Source organism: Phoenix dactylifera, chromosome 1 (assembly GCF_051530095.1).
Source record: "Phoenix dactylifera cultivar Ajwa chromosome 1, Ajwa_hap1_PhDact_Kaust_v1.1, whole genome shotgun sequence".
NCBI lineage: Eukaryota > Viridiplantae > Streptophyta > Magnoliopsida > Arecales > Arecaceae > Phoenix > Phoenix dactylifera.
Window position 1 is genome coordinate 65,460,004 of NC_143190.1, and position 27,782 is coordinate 65,487,785.

At 37.5% G+C, this 27,782-nt stretch overlaps 1 protein-coding gene and 1 pseudogene across 5 annotated transcripts; both read left to right on the forward strand.

Annotated features, from left to right (window-relative positions):
• The first annotated feature begins 817 nt into the window (after positions 1-817).
• LOC103712946 (putative pentatricopeptide repeat-containing protein At5g40405 pseudogene) lies at positions 818-4,352 on the forward strand (annotated as a pseudogene). The gene is made up of 3 exons (XR_015972646.1): positions 818-3,194; positions 3,347-3,508; positions 3,853-4,352. The product of XR_015972646.1 is annotated as a putative pentatricopeptide repeat-containing protein At5g40405 pseudogene (transcript).
• Positions 4,353-8,106: 3,754 nt separating this feature from the next.
• LOC103712947 (Insulinase (Peptidase family M16) protein) lies at positions 8,107-27,576 on the forward strand. Of its 4 annotated transcripts, none has more exons than XM_008799664.4 (21): positions 8,107-8,579; positions 10,648-10,889; positions 10,981-11,106; positions 11,805-11,942; positions 12,093-12,230; positions 12,425-12,682; positions 12,795-12,932; positions 14,078-14,147; positions 14,713-14,926; positions 15,736-15,841; positions 18,438-18,671; positions 20,372-20,536; positions 20,624-20,773; positions 20,853-20,944; positions 21,379-21,460; positions 21,543-21,626; positions 21,729-21,845; positions 21,964-22,074; positions 22,163-22,243; positions 25,416-25,610; positions 27,139-27,576. In XM_008799664.4, the coding sequence occupies exons 1-21, from the start codon at positions 8,489-8,491 to the stop codon at positions 27,214-27,216; spliced, it is 2,910 nt and encodes a 969-aa protein (XP_008797886.3). In that variant the 5' UTR covers positions 8,107-8,488; the 3' UTR covers positions 27,217-27,576. The 4 variants fall into 4 exon arrangements, with proteins under 4 accessions (XP_008797886.3, XP_088565937.1, XP_008797884.1 ...); XM_008799662.4 differs by having other exon boundaries at positions 8,112-8,579; positions 10,643-10,889; XM_088709811.1 differs by lacking the exon at positions 21,543-21,626.
• Positions 27,577-27,782: the final 206 nt, after the last annotated feature.

A 27,782-nucleotide genomic window follows, 5' to 3' on the forward strand; every position in this document is an offset into this window, starting at 1 on the left:
TTTGTAAGGGGGTTTTGTAGGGGAAGAGTTTTACATGTAATTGTTCGGCAAAATAAAATGTCAATATTAGTGCAAATTTTATAAAAACAATTTTAATATATAGATCTTTAATAATTATATCAATTTTTTTTGACGAGAGCATTCTTAATTTCTCTCTTTATAAATATCTTAAAAAAAGTCTAGAAAGTTAGAAATAAATCACATGCGCATTTTTTTTACTACAATTTTTAATATGAATACATCAAAAAAATAGTTAAAAAATAGTAAATTTCAGAGTGATATAGACAACTCCCCCTCACAAATTCAAAGGGCTCATCTAAAATGTTCAGCCACATACGAAGCCACCCAATCTGCAACTTTATTAATCTCTCTCTATAGACATTCTTAGTCTAAAAGGTGACATCTTTATTTACCATGGCTCGAATATTTCGAAATAAAGGATGGCAACTACCACACTATCGTTGTCTTCTGAGATCCGGCCGATCATAATAGTCGAGTCATCCTTGAACGCAAATTAGTTAGGCTCTATCTCAAAAAAAAAAGAAAATATTCATGCCTTATCCACACCCACATCTCTTAAAGTCCTCTTTAGGTTTAAATAATAAAAAAAATATCTATATATCTAATCTATATATTTTATCTGTCTTATCTCTTGTTTTTGAACTTTTATTATTTATTTTTAATCTCAAAATATAGTGCAAGTAATATATAAGAAATATTAATCTTTGAAAATAGTTGTCGAGTTTAAACTGATGTCGGCACCTCGGTTGCCGACACTTTTTCAATTTTATACCACCCATTTTACATCTAACGCCCTAATAAAAACTTAGATATTGTATGAGTCCCTCATGTTAACCGCGTTCATCCTCTCGAATCCTTTGCGACAAATAGCAGAAAATAAATCTCCCTCCCCCGCCTTTGCTACGCTCTCTCCGATGTCCTGAGGCTTTCGGAGCTTGGCTTCTTTGATGCGGTCTGGGCTTTCATGTCGATGTAGTCCGTTCTCATCCAATGCCCGCTTATCCCTTCGCCGTTCTTCCACAGCCCCCCACCACCCTATACTCTCCCTCGTCCCTACCTCCCCTTCGTTTCCCCAACTCCTCCAAGCCCATGCCCAACTCGTCGTTCGCGGCCTCACCGCCAGCCGCGCCGCCATGGCCCACCTCCTCGCCCATTGCGCCCTCTGTACCTCCGCCCCGCCCCACTACTTCCACGCCATCTACGCTCGCATCGACCGCCCCAACGTCTTCGCTGCCAACAACCTCCTTCGCTGCCTCGCCAGGTCCGCCGCCCCTAGCGACAGCCTCCTCTTTTACTCCCGGAGCCGCCGAGCCGGCGTTCTGACCAATAACTACACGTTTCCTTTCCTTCTCCAAGCATGCAGCAGAACTCCGGTGGTCGCCGAAGGCGCCCAGGTCCACGCCCACGTCGTCAAGCTTGGTTTTGATGGAGATTTGTACGTTAGGAACGCTTTGATTCACTTCTATAGCTCCTGCTGCGAGACGGATGAATCGGAAAGAGTTTTTAACGAGTTTCCGGAGCGGCGGGATGTGGTGTCGTGGAATGCGATGTTAGCAGGGTATGCGAGGACGGGGCGGATCGATGTCGCCGAGGAGTTGTTCGAAGGAATGCCGGAGAGGGATGCGATCTCCTGGAGTACTATGATAATGGGTTACGTTCAAGGTGGGATTTTGGAAAAGGGATTGAAGTTGTTTAGGGAAATGGTAGACAAGGGAGAGATGGTGAATGAGGCTGCTCTGGTTATGGTTCTGTCCGCATCTGCCCAGTTGGGCTTGCTTGAAAATGGCCAATTTATTCACTCCACCATTAAAGCACGTAATTTCCCGATCACTCTTGCCGTTGGCACAGCACTGGTAGACATGTATGCGAAATGTGGAAGCATCAAACTCTCGAAACAAGTTTTTGATGGAATGCCGCAGAGAGATGTCTTTGCTTGGAATGCTATGGTTTGTGGGCTGGCCACGCATGGAATGGGAAAGGAAGCGCTCGAGCTCTTCCAGAGGTTTCTCAACGAAGGGCTTCGTCCCACAAGTGTGACCTTTGTAGGGGTCTTAAATGCATGCAGCCGTGCTGGTTTGGTCGCTGAAGGACGTCAATACTTCAAGTCAATGATAGAAGATTATGGTATTGAACCGGAGATGGAACACTATGGCTGCATTGTTGATTTGTTAGGACGTGCTGGTCTCGTGTCTGAAGCACTCAAATTGATCGAAGGGATGAGTGTCTCACCAGACCCAGTTCTGTGGGGAACATTGCTAGGGGCATGCAAGATACATGGATTGCTAGATTTGGGCATTACAATAGGGAATAAATTGGTCGAGCTAGACCCTTCCCATGATGGGCATTATGTTCTTCTGGCTGGCATATATGCCAAAACAAGGAAATGGGAGGACGTCATTAGGGTTAGGAGATTAATGTCTAACCGAGGAACTAATAAGGTTGCTGGTTGGAGCCTGATCGAGGCCCGCGGAAGTGTTCATAAGTTTGTGGCAGGGGACAGGGAGCACAAGGATTCTTCGGAGGTTTACCTGACACTTGAAATGATTGGAAGGAGGTTGGGTGAGGCTGGTTTTATGCCGGATGTTTCGTCTGTCTTGCATGATATTGGGGATGAGGAAAAGGTGCATGCGATCACGGAGCATAGTGAAAGGTTGGCTATTGCTTTTGGTATGATGGTGGTTGATGCAGATCTTCCAATTCGTATTGTGAAGAACTTGAGGGTCTGTGGTGATTGTCATGAGTTCAGCAAGATGGTGACAAAGGTATTTGGCAGGGAGATTGTTGTGAGAGATGGAAGTAGGTTTCACCATTTCAAGGAGGGGAACTGTTCATGTCTTGATTATTGGTAAGGAATTGATATGATCATTTAGTCAATGATGGACTGAAACTGATGGTTCGGAAGCATTTTGCTCTTGGTGGGAAAAATGAGCAGTAATTAGTTGGTTTCATGCATTGAGGTGGCGGTGCTAATAGATCATTGTCATTGTTCTACAACATCGTAATAGAAGTGGCACTGCTCCCTTTGCCTTTATGTCAGAACAGCTTGTTTTGCTACTAAGAAGGTTTTAAAGGGTAGCTGTTGGATAATTCAACTGCAAACTAAGCCACATGCTATCTCGGCAGTGCAACTGTAGATGCAACATATCCATAACTGGTGCAATAGGTTTCAAAAGGTGCAGTAAACTTAGTGCAACACCTCAATTAGAAAGTTGCAAAAGATGCTCGTGCTTTCTGCCACAGGCATCTTTCTTTTTATTTAATTGTGCTATGATCTGCTATATTGTTCTCATTGTTGCTCACTGTTGTTCTATGGCATGGTTTTCAGGTCCAGTACATAACCACTCGTTGCTGCAGCATCTATCCTTGAGTCATTTGACATGCATTGAGACTTCCTAGTGGTGGTGCCGAATATTATCTGGCCTCTGGATTCAGAACGGAAGTGGGGAGGCAAAACTGAAGCCAGCAAAGAGAATGAGGAGCGAATAAGGTAAAATTCTTTTTCAGATAATGGAAATATAATATGCTCGAGTAGTAAAGGTTGTTTAGTTTGTAGCCTTGATTGATATCGGGAAGCTTCTGGCCATATGCATCTTATAATGCAGTGAAACTTCAGTTGATGCATTAGTAGTGCTTAATGGATTAGTAAATGTGAGTGTTTATCTTGATAACTGTAAAATGATTGATTGTTCCCTGTAACCATGCAAATATTTATTAAATTGAATGTAGCTAGTCATCTAACCTCTCAACCATTACCCAGTTACTTTATGCAATTCTTTTTGGTTTCTTGTGCTTTTCATGCTTTTCCGCTGAAGCTTTCCATAATATTTTCAGCTAGGACTAACTACTGACTACTGAGTCCTGTAAGTGGCCAAAGTGGATTCATTGAAGGACATGGATGACCCGGGAAGATGTCACAGCCGCTTGAAATCTCTCTCTCTTGGTGAGATGACTGAGCTACGGTGCTCTTTTATAGATGCATCAAGGTACAATAAATCCCATGGCGGTATTGAGATCGATGTGGTAGATGATATACATCGAAGCCGACCATTGCCGTCGTGGCAAACAGACTGATAAGAGCTCGCCACAAAGCTAGATCAATCAAAACTCACCACGTGGCCAACCTCGGAGATATGTAGAGAATTCCGCAACTTTCAAACTCTCCTTCCAACCAGTGACAACTCGACAATGATTGTGAGTGACTTCCATAAATGTATAACGAACGAGTGATTTGTACAGAGCAAGATGCATGGGTAAAATGTCTGCATGTGATCTTCAGAATATATGATTGATTAGCAAAAATGGCTGATTCGCACGCCCAATTTCCTTGGCAATGGGTGTTGACCCTTGTTTATATAAACAACTTCTGGGGGACTCTCTAGGTAAGTTCTCTTAAGTTCTTTTATTTCCTTACGCTGCCACTCTACTGCTTTCAAAACACCTCTAATGTTTTCTAAGAATATGTTTGACTTAGGTATCAGAGGCTCTCACTAGATACTCTTCGGCAAAAAAACTTTTCTATCTTTACTATTTCAGATTAGATCTGGTGTTGGAGTAGAAGTTTGAGCATAGTCTCCACTGTTCCACATCACCTTGGAAGCGACTAGCATCGAAACCATCACCATTCGAGTGCAGCAGCCACCGAGCCATCATCTCAAAGATGGGTCTTGATATTTGGCCGATTTCATGATCTGAACAACCGACCATCCGAGCACTCCAGTAGCTCAACCAGCTTAGTGCCTTAGTCCAGCTGATTCCTAGCGGCAACAGTAGAGTTCTATAGAACTAATTCCATGCAGTTGGCTACATATACAACAATCCAATCTGCAACACTATTGATCTCCATATAAATATGAACTGTCCTAAAAAACCATAATGTGGATACCAATCTCCTTAGATCCGCCAAAGTTGGATACTAAATCATCCTAAATAGCAGCACCCACCAGCAACCAGCTGATCACCATCTTTGGGTCCCCCCTCTACTTGAAATATCTCTTTGAAATCAGGAAGAAAATAAAACAAAAATCATCGAGCTTTACTGAAAAGATTATCAGGCTTCGTAGCCATTTGGTACCTACGGTCACTAGTCGAAGGTAATTAACTCCTGAGCTTGTTGTGAAGCTGAAAACAACACCATAAAAGAGAGATCTTGCAAACTAGCAGCACTTCTCGGATCGCCTGGAAGCCAAAACCAACGGTTAACAGCTCAGATTGCCTTTGGAGGAATCAGAGGGATTCTATTTAATGAGGTCACCTCCACCATAGGCCCTCCAGGGATTGGGAACATAACCGGTATGTGATGCCATCTTATCGAGATTTGAATTAAATGCCCGGGGACCCTGCTTTAAGAACGATGGCATCCCCGTAACCGAACCCCGTTCGCATCCTCACCAGCAGCACGTGAAGGTGCTGAAGCTTCCCTTCTTTTGATGTGATTTGGATGCCGCCACCGCTCTTTACGATTGGAGACGGAGCAATGTTGCATGGAACACTTTAAGCAACCACATGGATCCCAACACGTGGAGCAGTCATTGGGTGGGCCCATGCATACTAACTTGATCAAGCGATCATCGAGATTCTACCAATGTGACAGACAGGATGTCATCCACTACAAAGCATTCATATCTGATATCCAGGCCATACTTTGGCCAGTCACTTTTGGTCAACCCATGCGCCCTAATTCTCTAGTGGTAGGTAATCTGTTCAACCGGCTATACACAAAATAGATGGGGGCAGAGGAGATAAGTAAGTAAGAAAAATACCTTAACAAACTGATAGACAATCTCTTTCTGTTCTCTGATAATTATATTGACTTAGGCCTCATTTGGGGTAGCTTTTGGTGGGCCAAAAAGCACTTTTAGAAGAAATAGGGGTGTTTGGTAAAAATTTTGAAAAGCTGTTTTAACTTTCTCATAATGCTAAAAATAGCTTTTAAGAAGAAGCTCCATTTTGGAGCTTTCCCAAAAAGCACTTTTAGGCCATATCAGGAAGCTGTTTCTTTACCAAAATATCCGTGATAAAATATAACAATTACATAAAATATCTCTTTATAATTCTGAAAATCTACAGGAGAGTGAAAAATTAATTTATACTAATAATTATTATATTTTATATCTTTATTATTGTATTATACTATAAATATAATATTATATTATATTGTAGCATAATACATTGATATGTTATGTTAAATAATTTAATATTATGTTATATTATAAGAAATTAATTTATTCTAATAATTATAATATTTTATACCTTTGTTATTGTATTATACTATAAATATAATATATATAATATTATATCATAATACATTGATATGTTATATTAAATAATTTAATATTATACTAAATTATTATACTATAGTATACAATATTGTATTGCTATATTATAATAATATTATATTGCATTATAATAATATTATACTATATTATATATTTATGTATTAATATATATTATATTTTATTATGCTCTGTTGTATATTTTGGTCATTTTGTCATACAAAAAGTACTTTCTCAGTTTGTTTACCAAACACATGTTAAAATGCCACAATACTTTATAAATATAATTACCAAATAGTAAACAACTTTTTATAGAAGTTCTACTTCGGAAAGTTCTACTTCCAAAAGCTCTACTTTCAAAAGTTTTACTGCTAATAGCTCCCCCAAAAGGAGTCTTAGGCATCTGAGGGTCTCCTGCCGAATATGCTCTAGTCAAAAAACTTCTTTGCTTTGTAATGTTTAAGGTTGGAGCACATCTATCCGACGAGAATCTTAGTTGTAGTGACCGAACGCTACTTAGTTTTTTCAATCTTGACCAAAGTAGTCGACCACCGAGCTCTCTAGCATCATTATGCCATTCGCCGTGGTGCCTGAGACCAGCATATGACATTAACTTCTCTACGGGATTTGTCCCATAAAACTGTCTACCAGGCACTTTCTTTTGGTCAGTTTACTATTTTTCCAAAGTGCAAGCATGCATCATATGATTATACTGGAAAGAGCCATAGACATGCTTCGCTTTCATTTGCATGTTACCATGCCAGCGCAAAGGGAGCACATGAGAAATTTGTGGATGAGTGGATTATTTAATTTTTGAAAAGGATTATTAACTCAACTTCTTAATTGGAAGCCCTTCATTAATAGCTGCACCTATACGATCTTTCTCTTTTTTTTGACCTCATGAAGGTAAATTAAAAACATTAATCGCAACACTCCATGTCAAAAGCACGTGTAAAGGTCTCACAAAAAGGTCTCGCCCGAGTTTAATCTCCTCCCAACTACAACCCGCCGTCCGGTTCGCCACGGGAAACCATGCATGTCATTTTGTGTGCCGTATCATTTCTCTAAACCCAGCATAAGCAAATACAATGGGACAATTCATCAAGAAACGTTCAATGTCCATGTCATTTAGTGGTATTGCACTCAAACAACCATATAAAACACTGTTTTTGTACAAATACCTTTCTAATACAACGATTCTTCTAATACCACTAATAAAAACTATATTTATTTTAATTAAAAATAAAATAAAATTTTGAAATTATTTTTTTGTCTTTTATCAGAATTATTTTATAATTTTTTTTTGCACATCTATAAGTATAGTTTAGTCATTTTAATTTGAAATCGTTAATTTTTTAACGGCGTTACAGGTACATATGCAAAAACAAAAAAAGAGACCTAATAGTAAAATAAGTATTTTATAATGGTATACATGCAAATATTATTTTTGAAAAAATATTTATACAAAATTTGATATTTATGAAAAAAATCTAAAATAAATTCATTTTGATGAGGTAGGACGAAATTATTTGGTGGATTTGGCAAACCTGATCCATCTAATAATCTATCCGCAATCCCCCATTCCATCTCCATAGTCCGCATATAAATTTCTATGCACTCGCGTTTGCTTGAAGCCGACAAGTTAAAAAAGACTACAAGCGGCCCATGGTTCCGAACCCGGGGGGAGGGAAAGAGCTATGACATATATAGCTTTCACCGCCCCCAATCCGCTCATTGGTTCCCTTCACGTCAGTGGGGCCCTCACGTCAGAAAGGGTGGGCGAAAACCAACAAGGCTCAGAGATCCGCAAAACATCCCACAGTCCGGAGTTTGGACCCGGCTGGACCCCGAGCCAAGATCGAGGGACGGATAAGAAAGCGGAGACCCCCAACCCACGATCCCAGTACTAAAACGAAGACCGAAGAGGCGAGGCAGCAGCAAATCCCACGTAGTTCTGTCCAAAGATCCTCCACCGGCCCACCCCCAGGTCCTCCCTCCCCTCTTCGCCCCCTTCCCAAAATCTCGGTGTCTCTCTTTCCCCTTTTTCTTGCTTCGATTTATAGGGGCCGAGTCTATGGATTTGCTCCCGACGGAGGCGCCGTCGATCGGGGGGCGGAGGCAGCGATTCCGCTCGCTGAAGCTGGCGAGCGTCGCCATGGACGAGCCCCTCGCGGAGGAGCCCGTTGGCGTCGCCTATGGCGTCCTTGATAACGGCCTCACCTACTACGTCCGCTCCAACCCCAAGCCCCGGATGCGCGCCGCCCTCGCCCTCGCCGCGAAGGTCGGGTGAGTTGATTCCATCCTACATCTTTCCTCCTGCCCTTCTCCCTTTCTTTGACTCTTTTCTGCTTGCTTATAAGTTTTTAGTGTTTGGACTTTGATTAATGTTTTTAGTTGCCTTTTTTTCCCCCTCTCCTGGGGCAATGAATACATCGAGTGGGTCTGGTAGGGTTTCTTGGGGAATATGTTTACTTTTTATGTTTTTGTTGAATGTGGGAGGAATTTAGGATTTATATTCTCTTTCTAGTGTCATTCGGTGGTTATGCTAGTGATTTTCTGATTCTTGATAACTGGGTCTCAAGAAATCGACCATCGAGGGAAGATTTTGGATTCCTGTTCTTGGAATTCGACAGTCGTACACGAAGTTCTTAACTTAGAGTAGGATATTACCGTTTTGGATTGGCTCTACATATATTTGCTGTTGATATCGAGAGATGGGTTCTGGATGAGTAGTGATCCTGCGATATTGATGCTTTTCTTTTTAAATCTTCGGCTTGTTTAAACATTAGAATATAAATGCATTTTACACCATATAGATTTCCATAAGCCTTAGTCTGACACGAGCCTACTTAGATTGATATGGCTTTTTAATGAAGTAGAGAACATACAGCAATACATAAACGGACATTTGCTCAGCTTGGGAAGGAATGCCTCCTTCACACTTTTCATAATCCACATAATTATTTCAGTTTCAAAGAATTTGTGATGTCATTGGATCTTAGATGTAAATGCTTCATTCATAGCCTTGGTTTCAAACTAAGGTCTAACCCAATCATGGATAAAAATGGTTCTAAGCCATTATATATGAAACTGTATGCTAAACATTTACCATCAGGCTTTGTTGGGCTTTAAACGATATAATTTGATAAAAGAATACAAATTGGCAGTCCACCAGTTTTCCTTGGATGGTAATTACATGCATATACCGGACATTCAGTAAATTGCCGTGCCCCAGAAAGGTTGGCTGACTCGAGCAGGTATTCCAACAAGTTCAGTTGTTGCTGCCGTAATTCAGGGCTCTTTAGACTGTGAGTTTTATTTTTTATATTTTAGCAAGAGATAGAACAACCTCTGTTTCTGGTTGGACTTCAACAAGTGAGTGCTATTCTGGTTCTTGGCTCTGGTCCGACATGACTGGACCTTCTCTTGCTCCCCGGATAGTTTGCTGGCCCTCCAGAAGAATCAAGTGAAATGTTTAACCTATCACATCTTGTCTCCTCTCCTATACTCTTTCTTGAACATAGCTTTTAACCTTAAAAAATGTATTCATAGTTTATTGAACTAAATTACAAAGTATAAATATTAAAAGTTATCATTAAGTAGAAAGGATCCTAAGCTCGAGGGTTACATTAATCTAGCACATCAGAAATTTTGAACTTTCCGGCAACTTGTTTCGACTTTCTGTTTGGAATTGAAGATCTTTGTTCCCCTGTGTTTTATTTGTTTTAGTCTCCCACTTTAATAGGTCTAGAGAAGCTGATTTACTGATCTGGACTAAAGTGAGAACTAAAGCTAAGCTTATAACCTTGCAGATCCTAATCCATTTGTTCTTGACATACATACATACACACACACACATACATACACTCACACATTCTGTTTCAAAAAAAAAAAAAAACACATACGTACGTATGTACGTTTGTATTTATGTATGTACGTACTTACGTATGTATTTATGTACGCGTACTTCTATGTATATGTATTCTGTTAAAAAAAAAGAACTGTTTAAATAGACTTTAAATGGACTTTAAGTGGGAGTGTTTTCTAGGACTGTGGTGGAAGATTGTGTTTTTGAGGATGGAGTGATGTACAGTGGTTTTGAAACAACTACTTGTTCATCAGGATCATAAATTCATAATACTATCATTCTCTGGTGGCTTGATCTTATTTTTGTTTTTTCATATCTTGCCTTTCTACTACTCTGTCTAATGTAGTATTTTTTTTGGAATTTACTTGAAAAGTGGATAGAAGAGCTGATCACTTCATATTGGAAGTTGTTTATCTTTTTAAGACTTAATTTTCTTCTTGCTGGGTATGTGAAAACATTATTTTATTGGACTTTATGGCAGCTCAGTTTTGGAAGAGGAGGAGGAACGTGGGGTTGCTCACATTGTTGAACACCTTGCTTTTAGTGCAACAAAGAAATATACAAACCATGATATCATTAAATTCCTAGAAAGCATTGGGGCTGAGTTTGGTGCCTGCCAAAATGCACTGACTTCTTCTGATGAGACTATATATGAATTGCTTGTTCCTGTGGACAAGCCTGACCTCTTATCGCAGGCTATATCAGTTTTGGCAGAATTCAGCTCCGAGGTTGGAGCAGCCTCTTTGTTATGATCTGTTTAATACACTGTTTCAACATTTAATTGTTTTACATAATATTTAGATCCTAAACATGATGTAGGTTCGGGTTTCAGCTGAGGATTTAGAAAAAGAACGTGGTGCTGTCCTGGAAGAGTACAGAGGGGGGCGTAATGCTGCAGGTCGCATGCAGGATGCACACTGGGTTCTAATGTTTGAAGGTTCAAAGGTACTTTTTTTTGGTATATATATATATATATATATATATATATATATATATATATATATAATGGATTACGCTCCTCTTGAGAGGAGAGGGTATCTATTCTTTTTAGGTCTAAGCTCAATAACCAGGCACTTAAATCGAAGATCCGTACGCTCGATCATAATCTATGCCATTAAAAGTATCTAGAAATCAAAATTTGCATATTTTGGTGCTCTCTAACTTATGCATCAAGTAGACAAAAAAAACTAGACACTTTTCATTGCTCTAGTATGCTAAATTACATGATAAAGTATTGAAATTAAGTATCCACCTTATTGATCATGATTTATACATTTAAAATATGTGTAGATTGAAAATCAATAAATTTTAATGTTTAGATGATAGCAAAATATGATCTTGTATCATTTTAACTGTTCATGTTTGTGTCTACTTGATGCATAGGTTAACTAGTGCATGTGACTTCTGATATTTAGGCATTTTGATCAATAATGTGGATTTTTGTTTTGGGTGCCAGATTAATGATTTTGACCTGAGAGGAGTAGATACCCTGTTCTTTTGAGAGTAGTCCACCTCTCTCTCTCTCTCTCTCTATAGTTAATTTTGACATTATTGTCATTACTGAAGTTATCTTAGATTTTGGGTTCATGTTTAAATAAGTAGCATCATGTTGTACTATTATATGACCAGTTACTTTATTTCAGTATGCAGAACGTCTACCAATTGGGCTGGAAAAGGTAATTCGAACAGTTACTCCCGAAACTGTCAGGCGATTTTACCGAAAGTGGTATCATTTACAAAATATGGCTGTTGTTGCTGTGGGCGATTTTTCTGATACACAGGTTTGGATTTTTTTTCTAAATTCTGACTCTTTTAATATATATGTATATATATATATATATATTTAAATCTACTTTCTGAACCAACAGTCCATGTAAAACAATTGATTCTGTTCAAAGAATCTTGTTCATGTAATATAATTATTTTTGCAGAGTGTAGTTGAATTAATAAGGTCTCATTTTGGGCAAAAAGTTTCTCTCTCTGGCCTTCCTCCAGTTATACCAGATTTCCCTGTTCCATCCCATGAAGAACCCCGCTTCTCCTGCTTTGTTGAATCCGAGGCTGCTGGGGTGAGCACTTTGTTGTACATTACATTGTTTAATGCACGTGAGCTTTCAAAGTTTGGACACTTGCGCATATATAAATAAGAAGATGCATTTGCACTCACAGCCATATATATGTCCACATGTGCAAGTAATATATTAAAGTAAAATCATGTATAAATGTTATTTATGCTTTGTTCTCTTTGGGTGGCTAAAAACAGTCTGCAGTAATGATCAGCTGCAAGATTCCTGTGGATGAGATGAGAACTGTGAAAGATTACAGGGATTCACTAGCAGAAGCAATGTTCCATTGTGCTTTGAACCAGAGGTTTTTTAAGATATCCCGCAGAAAAGATCCACCATACTTTGCTTGCTCTTCAGCTGCGGATGCTCTTGTTCGTCCTGTCAAGGCTTATATTATGACCTCAAGTTGCAGAGAAAAAGGAACCATTGAGGCCCTTGAGTCAATGCTAATGGAGGTATTTCAAGCTTTGACATCTTGAAAAATATTTACACTTTTTATTGATAATCCAGTTGCGATCTGGAGATGAGTTTTTTCTTAATCAGTTTTCTGGCTAAATGGCTTTTCAGGTTGCTAGGGTTCGGCTACATGGTTTTTCGGAGCGTGAAATATCCATTGTACGTGCTTTGATGATGTCCGAAATTGAATCTGCATATTTAGAGCGGGATCAAATGCAGTCAACTAGTCTGCGAGATGAGTATTTGCAGGTAATCCAGATCATTTTCTCCATATTATTCACCTTTCTTTTCAGTTTTCACTGCCTTGAACTGTACACCTGTACTTTCCATATTTAATTGCATTATCTTGGAAAAGGTTGCTTTTTATGTTACTCATGTCTTTTGAAGCGCATTTTGAAGAAGTTTTTCCACTCCAAAATCATCTTGCTAATAAACTTGTCCTATATCTTGTCAAAGATTATCATTTTTGTTGTTTAAGATATTGAACAACATTCATGTGCATCTTGAGCATCTTTTACTATTCATTTTCCATGGAAGTTCTATAGATAAGAGCTATTCTTTGTTGTTGTTGTTTTCTTTTCTTTGCTGATGGCCGTTAAACTTTGTGGAGACATGTAATGATTTTGCCAGGTTTGATGGGAATATAAACTAATGATATTTTTACCCTAGAGTTCTCCTAGTGTTCTTTTGTTGAGTTCTGGCTATTTAATTATTTCTTTATCTGTTTCACCAGTGCAAATGAAATTGTAAATCAAGATAGGTTTAAATCTTAGAAGGACAGAGTTCGATCTATATAGGGCTGTACATGGATCACATTTAACTAAGTTTTAACCAATTTTGACTGACTGAGTTGCATTTGTATCCAAATCTTAATCCCTCAGATGCCAAATAATGCATGATCCTGATTCTACAAATTATTTGCTCTGACATGTATACCTCAAGTTATAGTTCTCATTACTTTCTTCTGGACTTAACTGAGCTGAAATCCTCTGATTTTGACGAACCCAACCAGCAAATAGCTTGAACTAGGCTAGAATCCTTGATTCTATTGATGGATTCTTTGGTTACTTGAGGAGTATTCTGGCCGTGAATCAAACTTGATTCTTGTATGGATTCTGTTACTCTTTTTTAAAGCAGTTTTTTTTCGAAGCAGCAATGCAATGTTCCATGTGTGAGGCGTCGATTGTTCTATTGCCAGTAGTGTCATACAGCACTGCAACACATTGAATAGAACCTGACTATGGGTTTGAAAGATTTCATCTTCCATTTGATATAATTTACATTCATTTTGTATTAAGCATAACCTTGTATTTTTGGTTGCCAATTGTGGGCTGTTGAGTTTCTTATGCTGTCAGGAAGCATCTGTCTTTACTTTATTTGTGTGAAAATTGCAGCATTTTTTTCGCAAGGAACCTGTTGTAGGGATTGAGTATGAAGCACAGCTCCAGAAAACTCTCCTTCCTCGTAAGTTATTATGTGCATTTTAACTGAAACTATGCAGTATTATGTCTGTGAAACTTGCAAATGCTCTGGGGCCTTGGTCACCTGCCTCGCTGTTGTGATAGGCTTTGGTTTGAAATGTGATCACATTGATGCAAGGATGAGCATTACCTACACTGTATATAGGCTAGTTCATCTTATACAAACCAATAATGGTGACTCGTTGGGTACCCAATTTATTATGTGGCATAGTACTATCATTCTAAATCATGCGATAAGGAACAGGCAATTAAATCCTTGTATGGAAGCTGATGACCACAAGATTTAGGATAATGATATATTTGCTACTGTTATTTTGTAAATGAAAAACATCCCAGTTTTTGCTGCATGAAAATGTGTTTTCCTTTCCTGTCAATGCTTAAGCTTAAAGCATCATCAACCTGACTCCATTCTGTGGATTTGATGCCATTACAATTCCATCCGTATCTTGGCGATATGTTCTGACAATTAATTTATGCATGTCAAAACAGCTATCCTTTTCTTGACCTTTTTTTGTTATTATCGCTAACTTTATATCAATATATAACAGATATTTCTCCAGCAGAGGTATCAAAGTTTGCTGTGAACTTCTGTACAACATGCAGCTGTGTAATAAAGATTGTTGAACCTCGAGCTTGTGCTACTATAGAAGACCTGAAAGCTTCTGTATTGAAAGTCAATGCCCTTGAGGAAGAAAATAAAATTTCTCCTTGGGATGATGAGCATGTCCCTGAAGAAATTGTCATTGACAAACCAAATCCAGGGTCAGCTTTGCTTGTTGCTCTTTAATTTTCATGCGTAATTCTTTGAAGTTTCAAATTGCTTCCGTGCGTCATCTGAACATGTTATTAATTATGCTTGAATGTCCTTTCTTAGAGGCATGCCACAACTCAACCCATTCATTCTGATAACAAGTTTGTCCTGACTGAGGAACAAATCTATGGAGCGTGGTTTAAAAATTTGGTCCAGAGCTGTTGGTTTTAGCTTTGGTTTCTAGTGTTTTGGCTTTATGCTATTTTTAATGAGTGGTGAAGTTGTATTAAATTTCAGAAGTTGAGTATAGTCAATTTGATTCTGTCTTGCTTATGAGACAGGATGAATAAGATTGTTTTGGTTTCTTGTTGTTGCTGCCTCTGCTATAAATATAACTTTGAACGTATGATCTTGGTATAATACAGGTTAACTAACATTCCACTGAGAATCATCTGGCCATCATACCTTCTACTCTTATCTGTCACCATACTGACGCTTGGATCCAATTTTGCATGTTCTTAACAATCGTGTTCTTGTTGGGTTCGATGTTTTCTAACATTCAAGTTTTACCTCTTGGCTTGGATGTCTAATGTTATATCTATATGATGACATGCTAGCCAAGGCTTACATGGAAATTTGCAAGACATCAACTTTCTCTTTTCTACATTTTATTTCGTTCCACATTTGATTTTTTGACATTTTTTCTGTGGTCTTTACCATCTGCTTCTCTCTGACCATCTCTTTTAAGTCGAATTCTACAACAGTACTGTTAATTAAACTCCCATAACATTATCTACACATTCAAAATTGTTTATTGCAGGAGCATTGTACAACACTCAGATTTTCCAAGCATTGGTGTCACTGAGTTACTCCTATCAAATGGCATGCGGATCTGCTATAAGTGCACCGATTTTCTTGATGATCAGGTAGTGCTTGTTAGGCCAATTTGTATGGGAACATATCTCTTTGTACTTTTCATGCTTCTTTACCCTATTAGAATCACTTTTGGATCATAAACTAGGAAGTGCAGGAGTTCATGCCACACGATGCACGCTGTGAAACTAGTGATGACCATGATTTGTATGGCATGCAGATGGGAACTTGATAATGAACTTTTCTATCTCAATCTTTGTTTATTTTGAAACTTCGATATCAGAAGTTGATGATCAGCAACCCCATTCCCACCTACCCAAGGAATGTGGAACCGTCCTGAACCGCTTGGTTTGTGGCACGCCGAGCTGCGGCGGTAGCAGACTGGGATGGTTCCGATATTCAAATTGGTAAACCGGCAGGTGGGGGGAGAGGGAGAAGGAAAGAGAGGAAACGAGAGAGAGAGAGAGAGAGAGAGAGAGAGAGAGAGAGAGAGAGAGAGAGGGCTGTCGGCGGCCTCCGGAGGGCCAGAGCAGGGGCTCCACCCTCCAACCCTATTTCGTTCGAGACAGGGGTCCGTCGAGGTCACTTTTTTTATTTAAAAAATTTTAAGTGATGTTAGCAAAAGATTTGCCGACTACATTTAAAATTTGGGCCCCTCGACAGTGCCGACTTTACTTAAAATTTTTAAAATAAAAAAGGGGCCTCAATGGACCCCTGTTTCGAATGAAATAGGGGTATGGAGGCAGAGCCCTTGCTCCGGCCCTCTACGGCTCTCTATCGCTCTCCAAAGGCCTTTGGAGGCCCTCCCTTTCCCTTTCTTCCCCTTCTCTCTCTTTTCCTCTCTTCCGTTCTTGCTCTCCCACTCCCTCGCTCTTTCTACTATGTTGGTACGGGCCCGACATAGAATAGCACGGGGCCGTACTGAACCTTGCCGCTGGCTTACCGATATAGGTTCCAATTCCGGCACAGCAGACCTTGCTCATACCCTTTTCCTTCAAAGCTCCCAGCCTTGCTTGTGCACCTGGGATGTCTTAATGATTAGTAATGGGATTAATATAACATTTATTCTAGAAGAAAATCAGCAAATCATAGAGAATTGAAATTGAAATTGAAAAAAAATAAAAGACCAACTAAATATATAATTGCAAGAAATATTTTGGAGACTATAAAGCACCAGTTAATTCATAAGGAATGTCTACATGGAGCATTGAGACAATGCTTTTTATAATTCTGATTCTTACTGAAAAAGCAATTCTGCTTTGGACGCCAAAGAAAATGTGAAAAGATCTGTCTTGAATGCATCAGGATCATCCAATCCCTACAAACGTTTTTTGTAACATGAAATTTGTAACTTCTGACAAATACATTATTTGGTAATCAACACACTGTGGGCATTTAGATGAGTTGCTTTCATGAGTTAGCTTGGTGGTGACTATTTTTTGCCTTTCGGTAGTATGTTCTCTTTCTCTCCCTCTCGATGGAAGGACATTCTAACTCTTGTTTTTGTGCTCCATTTCTCGCATGTAATTATTTTTGTTACCTGGATATCTTATTGAAATAACTCAGGATATGCAAACACATTCTTTAATGGATTTTAAAGTAGGCTCTTTGGAGTGGCTATGTTGTTATCACATCGGAGAATTTGGTTTCAGTATATTTCAGCAAAATCCAGGAGAAATTCATGACTGCTGGAGATTAGAAAGCTACATAACCATAATTTTCTAAAAGTATTGAAGGCATCTCAATGACTAGGCATTATTTGTCAAAATTAGAAGAATGGCGCAATTCCTGAGAATCCAAAAAAAATAATTATTTAGAAAAGTCACCAAAAATCCCTGAAAGCTTGCTATTTTTGTAAATTTGAGATAAACTTGGGACAAATGCATTTATCAAATAATTCAAAGACATGGATAATTTTATTCTTGGACATGTGCTCATTGCCACATGCCTGTGCATTTATAAAAAAATTGTAAGACAGAAAATGCTTTTGATTTTTATGTTCTAATTATTACATGTTCTGCATTTTGATTAAGAACCACGTTATCTGAAACTTTGAATATTTACTGCTTTGTTTGAAGTTTTAAAAGTCTGGCCAACATATTTCACATTTCAATGAGACTGTTAGATTGGGCTACCTAAACAGGATTCACCCAGTTATTCATTTCTATTATTTGGTCTGAAACTCAATAGACTCCAAAATTACCTTTGATTGATCTGAAACTCATTGGCTCCAAAACCAAATTTGTTTCACTGCAAGTGTTTAAAACCAGTTTATATCACCTGAAACCTTCCACTTGACTGGCAGCCTGGGATTTAATAGTAATGGCTGAAACGAGTTGCTCCCTAGGCTTAACAAAAGTTGACAGAAGTTTAAATTTTTATTACTCGTCTTAACTATTCTCGAGCTTGTAGTTAGACATGTTAACTTTTGGTTTCAAAGTTTTTATTAAAACATAAAAATTGTTCTGCCCCTTAAGATTGTTTGATATTTATTTTCAGTTGGCAGTCAATCTTCCAGGATTTTTTTTGTCATTACAAAAATATGATCGTATTAAACTTATAATGATATTTATTTCAATGGTTGTATCGTCTATGTGTTGTGTTATCTTACCAATGATTATGTTTCCTTGGTATCAACAATTTTAACAGGTCATTTTTACTGGATTTGCATATGGTGGTTTGTCTGAATTGTCAGAAGATGAATATATTTCTTGCTCGATGGGTTCAACCATTTCAGGGGAAATTGGTGTATATGGCTATAAACCATCTGTGCTCATGGATATGCTTGCTGGTAAGAGAGCTGAAGTCGGTACAAAAGTTGGGGCATACATGAGAACCTTTTCTGGTGATTGCTCCCCTACTGATCTGGAAACTGCCTTGCAGGTCTGTATTTGTGAGCCATTCTCTTATGTACATGATCTTGCACACAACACTGGGCACTTCTACACAATCATACCATACTTCTTGAGCTAGAACTCCTAAGCTCCAATCCTCAGTAGTCAACTGAGTGGGCTGTAAACTTGGACAACTTGTGCATTTGAAAAGTTTTGTTAGCATATTTCTTGTGGATTGATTTCTGCATTACAATGATTACCCTGATAGTGTCCAAAGAAGTTCTGTTTTCTTTGTCATGCAATTTGTGCTTTCTATTTGATTTTTTTTGACCATCTCATTATAACCTTAGGGCTCGTTTGGTTCGCGGAAAAAGAAGGGTGAAAAGTGTGGTCAACGGGAAAGTAATGAGATGCCTCTTGTTTGGTTGGAGTTATCAAAAGAGAGAGATGGAAAAGTTGTATTTCCATGGGAATATGATTCTCACATTTCATGAAAAAATCTTTTCCATGAGAAACATGGGAAAGTTACTTTCCCATGAGGTGGGAATCACTCTATCTTTATTTTTTTCCAAAAAGGCCATTCAGCATTAAAGAGGCATTAAAGACCTAATTTTTATTAAGGATATAATAGAAATTACACAACTTTTTTAGGAAAGTGGATGGTCAACCAAACATGAGCACTCTAGAAATTTATCACTTTCTCATGTTTAACCAAACATGCCAAAAGTACATTCCCGGACATTCTCTTCCTAGGAATCTTCTTTCCAGAAATCATATTCTTAGGAGGGAAAATGCTTCCCGCGAACCAAACGAGCCCTTAGTTTACATATGCATAAGGGAATCCTAGAGGGCTGTTGCTGGTTGAAATATATAGTAGTAATTGATCATTTGCCAAAAGGGTTGCATAAGAAGATATGGTTTCTCTGGTTATGGTTGTTAGAACTTACCATATACCAAATATATAATTGGTTTGCTTGTTAAAGCAAGCTACATGTAGTGAAAAAAAGGCCATTAGTCACGATCAGGCCAACAAGTTATCTAATTGTGGATTATGTAATAATAACTAGAAATAACTAACAGAATATTGTTGGCTCCAAGATTTCCATAAATCATTTTGGAAGAAAGATAGGGTACTGTTTGGAAGTTCTTTATGCGCGCAGTCATCTGTATGAACATTGGCAGGAGCGATACCAGGCCTTGCAGATTGTGAATTATATGCATAGCACCTGTAATTATCAGTACATTCTAACAGTTTTTTTAGGTAATATGGGTAACAAAACTGGATAGTTGTATAAATTGTTGATGTATTGGGATTGATACCTTCATAGTTTGGAAGGCGTATATTGGCTTGGCAATTTAATGCTCACTTGAGCGCCCTTTCCTAATAGGTGTCTAGGTTCCATGAGGAACATTATGTTTTTATGTGGTGTTTAAATATTTTAATAATTTTTATGTATCTACATGATTTTGATAGGTGGACCGCTCAACTAGAATTGAAGTTGCTTTCTCTTGTCTATTGATAATGCTGTTTGTTGGATACTGTTTTTTTTTTTTCAAAGTTGTACATGTGACTGATAAACGTGATATAGTTAGGCTTTGTGGACCTTTGGATCCGTGATGTGATTTTGCTGTTCCCCTCCTCCATCATATAAAGCTGTAGTCATTGTGATTTTCATAAACTTCTGTATAAACATAAAATTGCAACTCTCCTATGAAAATGCTGATTATAATCAGTATGAGTTCATGCAGCTTGTCTACCTACTATTTACTACAAATGTTGAACCAAGAGATGAAGAAGTAAAAATTGTAATGCAAATGGCAGAAGAAGCAATTCGAGCTCAAGAAAGGGACCCATACACTGTATTTGCAAATCGTGTACGAGAAGTCAATTATGGGAACTCCTATTTCTTTCGGGTATGCTTGATTTCATGCTACTTGTTGAACTAGTTTGTCGTCCATCTTAAGTATATTTAGTATTTTCAGCTTCTTTTCCTGATGCAGCCAATTCGAATTAGTGACCTGAGAAAGGTGGATCCTATACGAGCATGCAAATATTTCAATGATTGTTTCAAGGATCCGTCTACTTTTACGGTTGTAATAGTTGGGAATTTTGATCCATCTGTATCACTTCCTTTAATTCTGCAGTACTTGGTAAGTCTTGTTTGACTTGAGCCCTTTTTTTTTCTGAATGCCCTTACTATCACTGATCTGGTTTTTTCTGCCCTATCAGGGTGGAATACCAAGGCCTGCTGAATTAGTTTTACAATTCAACCGTGATGACCTAAAAGGCTTGCCATTCAAGTTTCCAGCAACCATTGTCAGGTTGACGATCTGTTATTTTTGTGCTCCATTATCCTGTTTATGAAGTCTTTTGGTGGTTGTACTAGAAAACTGGATTCAAAACTGTCTTCACTGGGGATATTTTGGGTCTGGGTTGTGAGAGTTTAGGGTTTTTAGGGGAGAGCTACTTCTGTTGTGTAGCCAAAAATTGTTTATTTGCTTCATCTAACAGAAACAAAAAAAAAGAAAAGAAAAGGAGAAAAACATAATTACATTTGAAGCAAATCATGGAATCTTTTTCATGTTTTTTGTCTTCTTTCACTCGTGTATGTTCATTTGCATATTCCGTTTGTTGTGCACATATGTGGGAATGCAGACATAAGGACGTGGTTGCTTTTTCTCTCTTTTGATGTACCTCTCCTTCTTCATGCATGAGTTAAAAAGTTGTTCTTATGCAAGGGTCCTTGTGTGTGCAGAGAAGTTGTTCGCAGCCCTATGGTGGAAGCTCAATGCTCTGTCCAGCTAGCCTTTCCTGTGGTGCTGAAGAATATGTCAATGGTAAGATGCATACTTATCAAATAAATTATGCATACATTCATCAATTTGATGTTTTATCTTTCCTGTTCTGGACACCTGCAAGATGGAAGAGATTCATTATGTTGGATTTCTGAGTAAACTTCTGGAGACAAAAATTATGCAAGTTCTTCGGTTTAAACATGGGCAGGTGTTTCCTCCTGCATTTCACTCTCTTTCTGTTGAGCACATAATAAACTTGTATTTTTATTATTATTTATACCTAACCTTTTCGACTGCATGAATACTTCAGATCTACTCCGTGAATGTTTCTGTCTTTTTGGGTGGCAATAAACCTTCAAGATCTGGAGATGTTCGTGGTGATACAAGTGTAAATTTTTCATGTGATCCAGATATCGCTTCCAAGCTTGTAGGTCCTTTATTTATATTTTGAGCCTGTTTGTTTGTAGCAAATTTCTTTCCTGGAAATATTGTTGCACAAAATTTCCATGTGCGCTTCATAATAATCTACTGAAAGCTTTCTTCAGGTTGACATTGCCTTGGAGGAGATAATGTATCTCCAAAATCATGGCCCATCTGATGAGGATGTCTCAACTATTCTTGAAATCGAACAGCGAGCCCATGAAAATGGATTGCAAGTCAGTTTTATAAATTTCTTATTCCAATAAATGGTTTGGATCATCATAATGGGAACATTGTGGCAATTAATTTTTGGAGGTCTTGCAGGAAAACTATTATTGGTTAGATCGAATTTTACGCAGCTACCAGTCAAGAGCTTATTTTGGAGATGTCAGTGCCTCATTTGAGGTATACCATGAGTTCTTCATTGATCAAATTTGCATTTAATTGCAAAGGCTGTAGGTTCCATTAAGTGTTCACATTGATTTAGGACGCACTGTCAATGATGCCTTTATCTAATTAGGAATCTGGAACAACTGTTTTTACTTCAGATTTCTTTTGACAGGCTGAACAGAGAATTTCTCCGATATTCCAGAAGTCTTACACATATATTACTCATTTACTGTTGAAAAATCATGGAGATCTTAGATATTTAGAGTCGGTATTCATTTTGTGGATTACTGTGATATAGTTTAAATAGCTTAGTATATGTGCAATTCTACCAATTAATGTTATCTAATTTAAGCTTGTGTTAATAGAACACATTCTTTTAATGGGTTTTTGAGTCTGCCATCTGTTTCTGTGTTATTCTTGTTTTAATTCATCTGTTTAGTGAAAGCTTCAGAAATGTTGAATTTCTGTGGTCATCTTCTTTTGAGAACTTGAATTTCTCTGTAATTATATTGTTATGGCTTCAGTTTTATAGTATTAAGTTCTAATTTCAAATTTAATGTTTATTTCATAGTTTTAGCCTTTCAGGTCCATAGTGTTTCTTTCATTTGTCAGGCAGCTATCTCAACTACTAATTGACTGCACCAAGAAGATCCTCCAAAAAGACTAATTTGAAGTTTGAATTTTATAGAATTTAGAAATACAAAAACTACAACTTTTATTTGACCCACCATGTGGTGCTAAACTACAAGTTTTCTAGACGTTAAACAACAAAGACCATGCATTTTTCAGTAGATAAATTTAGATGACTAATAGAAACTTGGTGCATTTTCTTGTCATTTTTTTTGAGTTTGATGCATAATGAATGACATTATGATGTGGGCAGCACTACTTTTTCCATAGCCATCTGCAATCCTGAAGATTGGTGCAGAAAATGCTCAAATTTTTTAAGTAATTATTTCTATATGATCCTCTTTCCATCTCCCTTTCATTCATATAAAATTTCCATTCTCCAGCTTAATGCTCTTTTCTCCCTTTAACAGACAATTAGATCCAGCATATCCAATGCACGTGCAAATTAGTTGTACATGGATAGCTGTGTTTTTTTAAGGTAAGATAGGTGACAGCCTCTCTAATTGTAGAGATTGATTATCAAATCTTGCATATGAAAATTCTAATTGGAGAAGGAAAGTTTAATACTGTACAATTCTAGAACTTGAGGAAGGGATCATGGAAAGATATCAAGATAATAAAAGTATATATTTTTTCTCAGGGCGGTGGTCTGGGAGCGTAGTGTGAATGAGAAAGGGAGAATAGTATTGTATTTTTTTCTTAAGTTGGGACACATGCAAATCATCTCGGTGTTTTTTAAGATATAGACGGCTTGAGCCTTCGAGGCTGACTTCTTGAAGGTGGCCTCAAAACCTTTCCTATTATATGTTAGTAGATTTGCTCCCGTTATTGCTATGCCGCTGTTGCTTCTCGTCAAAATTTTGGTGCTATAATTTGTATGATACCTCCACAAATTGTACCACCCATCCACCACTGCATGAGATAAAAAAGTGTTTGTAGACGGGTGATGAAGTTGATAGTTGGGAGATGTTTAATAAACCGGGAAGAATGGAGGGGAGGCAGGATAAAATAATGATGATGGTAGTTGACCCAATAATTTGTGGTGGCAGTGGATGCAGCAATAGTGAAGATAGCAGCATTTTTATGGGGAAATATTTTGGTTTATGGGTCTGAATAATTGTTGTTCAGAGGGTTGGGTGGCAAAGGGAATGGGAGTACTAAAAAATGTTTAGCTGCCTAGTCATATGTAATTTCATGTGGAGCCATTATCAGCACATCACGTTGATCACTGTGCAAAATTGTCTCGAGTATTATTTTTATTTTTCTTTGACCATGGTATGTCGTACTACCGTGTACCACCCGGTATAGAGTGTATCGTACCAGGAGAAACCGGTACGAAACTCAACTTCAAGTCGATACAAGCCTCATACCACCTCGTACCGAGGCGTACTGACCTGTACTAAAACGTATCGTGGTGTATCGAGGTGCGTACTAGGCTATACCAAAGTGTACCGACTTGTATCGAGGCGTAACGAGATAAAAATTGAGAAAAATAGTTACATAGCTATTTTGGTGTTGGGTGTGTACCTGTGTTGTATCGTACTGAACTAATAAGGTACCTATACAGTACTCGTACTGAGATTGCAGACTTTGCCTTTGAAAAGTGATATATTGGAACAAAGATTGGTTCTTAGACAAATAAGAGGAAAACTTCTTGAACTGAAAAATGATTGCTTGTAAGGAAGAGTAGGTCCATTCATATTTGTAAGGTAGCGAAGGTCGTACAGTCACGAGTGCCCAGCACCAAAACTAGGACTACTGTCAAATGAAATGACATCTTACAATCCCCTAAATTTGCCTACTCTTCTTTCGCTAGAGCTGGCTTGTACTCAACATGTTTGACGGAGCAAGGAGAAACTCTTAGGTTCAAAACACTCTTTAACAATATCTGTAAGACACCAAGGCCGAGCAAGCTGTTTGAAAGTTATTCCTCCACTCTTCCACAAGAATGTTCTCATATGATCAAGTATGCACTCACTTTTTGATTGGGAAACCGGTAGCTCTGTCATAATGCTGTTCACAATATATGCAAGACTCCAAGATCTGGCATTTTGTTGGGACATCCAATTGAGTGATATTTGGATCAATCTGCTTTTCCTGGTATCTGTTGCAATTTTTGGCCTTTGTGATATTAGCTTTGCTTGCCACAAGTCTCGGACTTGAGAGCACCTGAATGATGTGTCTAACATGATGCATGCCTCCTGTCAAGCCCATCAAACCCTGACGTTTCTAATTTCCTAGCAAACAAGCACTGGTCATTTCAGTGCGTTCATAGAATTATCTATGCAATGCGGGAATAATACTTTATCTCCTGTGACCTGTCTATCAAAATCTCACTTGCATTGATGCACTAATGTTGACGACACTACTGCAGTGTTGATTATTAGCTAGGTATCTGCAATCAAAATCTGTGCTAACAATCCCATGTTTATTTTTTTTTTCACTTTTTAGACTTCATTTGATGAAAGTGGGGTTTGTGCATGCATGTTTGTGTGTGTATTTTTGGAGTTTTTCAACATTCATTTTCTGCTGAGAGTTTTTCTTTTCTGTTTGACAGATTCAAGATGAAGGACGGACTAAAGTTAGGAAAGCTTTGACACCATCCACTATTCAATTGGCATTACAAAGAATATTGCCCTTTCCATGCAAAATGCAGTATACCGCAGTCATTCTTATGCCCCAGCTATCTCGCTTAAAGTTGTTGAAGTCCTTACTTCAATTCAGATCCAATGGGTTTAGTAGAGATGCAAAGGTTGGATACTAATTGTTTTGTGGACAGATTTTCTCTTGTTCTTTTTTTTGATAACATGGTCTTTCATTGTAAGTATCATCGAAGTTGCCCTTCTGTTATTCTAACACTATCACTTCTAGCTCATAAAGGCCCTGTTTGGGGGAGTTGTTGGCAGTAAAGCTTTTGGAAGTAGAACTTTTATAAAAAACTGTTTATTGTTTGATAACTACATTTCTAAAGTACTGTGGCACTTTAACATGTATTTGGTAAATAAACTGAAAAAGTACTTTTGTATGACAAAATTACTATAAAGGATATTGCATAGTATTATACAACAAAGCATAATAAAATATAACATATATTAATATATAAATATATGATATAATATAATATCACTGTAATGTAATATAATATTATTATAATATAGTAATATAATATTGTATACTATAGCATAATAATTTAACATAATATTAAATTATTTAACATCACATATTAATGTATTATGATATAATGTAATATAATATTATATTTATAGTATAATACAATAATCAATGTATAAAATATTATAATTATTAGCGTACATTAATTTTTCATAATATAACATAATATTAAATTATTTAACATCATATATTAATGTATTATGATATAATATAATATAATATTATATTTATAGTATAATACAATAATAAATGTATAAAATATTATAATTATTAGCATAAATTAATTTTTCATAATGTAACATAATATTAAATTATTTAACATAATATATTAATGTATTATGATATAATGTAATATAATATTATATTTATAGTATAATACAATTATAAAGGTATAAAATAATAATAGGAAATAAGAATACCTTTTCTTGCACAGAAGGGAGTCTGATTCACGGCTAGAATTTTTTGTTAGGGCTCCAGCAGATTTTTAGGTTTATAAAGGGACAATATGTAATTGTTATATTTTATTGTGTATTTTGGTTAAAAAAATAGTTTTCTAACAAAGCTCAAAACAGCTTTTTCGGAAAGCTCCAAAATAGAACTTCTTCCATAAAGTTGTTTTTAGCTTTCTGGAAAAGCTAAAACAGCTTTCTGAAATTTTTACCAAACACTTTTTTTATCCAAAAGTGCTTTTGGAGGGCTAGAAAGTAATTTTTGGCCTTTCAAAAGCTCCCACAAACGGGGCCGAAGATATTAGTACTTATAGCACAACTGGTTCCTCAACCATGAATCTCACAATAGGTAGGTGCTCATATCTGGTCTTGTTTTTGAAGATATTCTGATAATACAAATAAAAAAAAATGAGGGCTGCTTTCTCATCTCAAAGTGAACTACTAGTGATAGAAAGAAAGAATCTTAAAGAAATTTTGTCATTGTTTCGAAAAACTTGAAGCATTACACCGCATAATTTGAGCTTAAATTTTAACATCTTAGCTATCATGGCTTCAATTTTGATGGGATCTTGTCACTGCTGGAATTATTTGGACCTTTTCATGTCTTGGAATCTTCTTTTACAGAAAGCAAGGACGCATCTGATCTGGCTTTTTTCACAGATTTTGGCCGGTGCAGCAGGTGCAGTGGTTTTAGCAGTCAGTTTGTGGAGATACTCGCGAAGTACCCTGAACTCATAGGAGATTCTGCTTTACAGAAATCCAATAAGGAGGATTTTTGAAATGAATTGTATCTCACCGAAGATTGGAAACTGGAAGACCACTGACTCGACCATTTTCCCTGGTGTCCTGTTTGGGTCAGCGATCTGATCCTATCAAGGGAATGAGGAATGGTCTCTGATTCATATGCTGGTCTCCCATTCACATTTGTTCGAAGGTTTTGTGTCTGTATGATTTGTTGTAGATGCACAAGTCATACTGTGCAATGTGTTTTTTATAGGGCTGGTATAGGTGCCAGGTGACAAGTCCAAGGAGTTAACCTCTGATATACATCATTTTATAGACTTTAACCTCTGATTAATGAAAGAAATTTATGAAAAAGAGATTTGGCTGCCTGAACATGTTGTTTTCCTATAAACCATGAATTCTACCTGCAGATATCAGGTGTGGTGGTTTGCTCCATTATCTTAATAATTTTGTTAGATGGAAAGTACTCTTGAACCAAAGGATGCATGGAACCCCCAAGGCTTGTTTATGATAGCATGCCCTTGTTCCATGATTACTAACTTAAATGCGATCGATCTGCA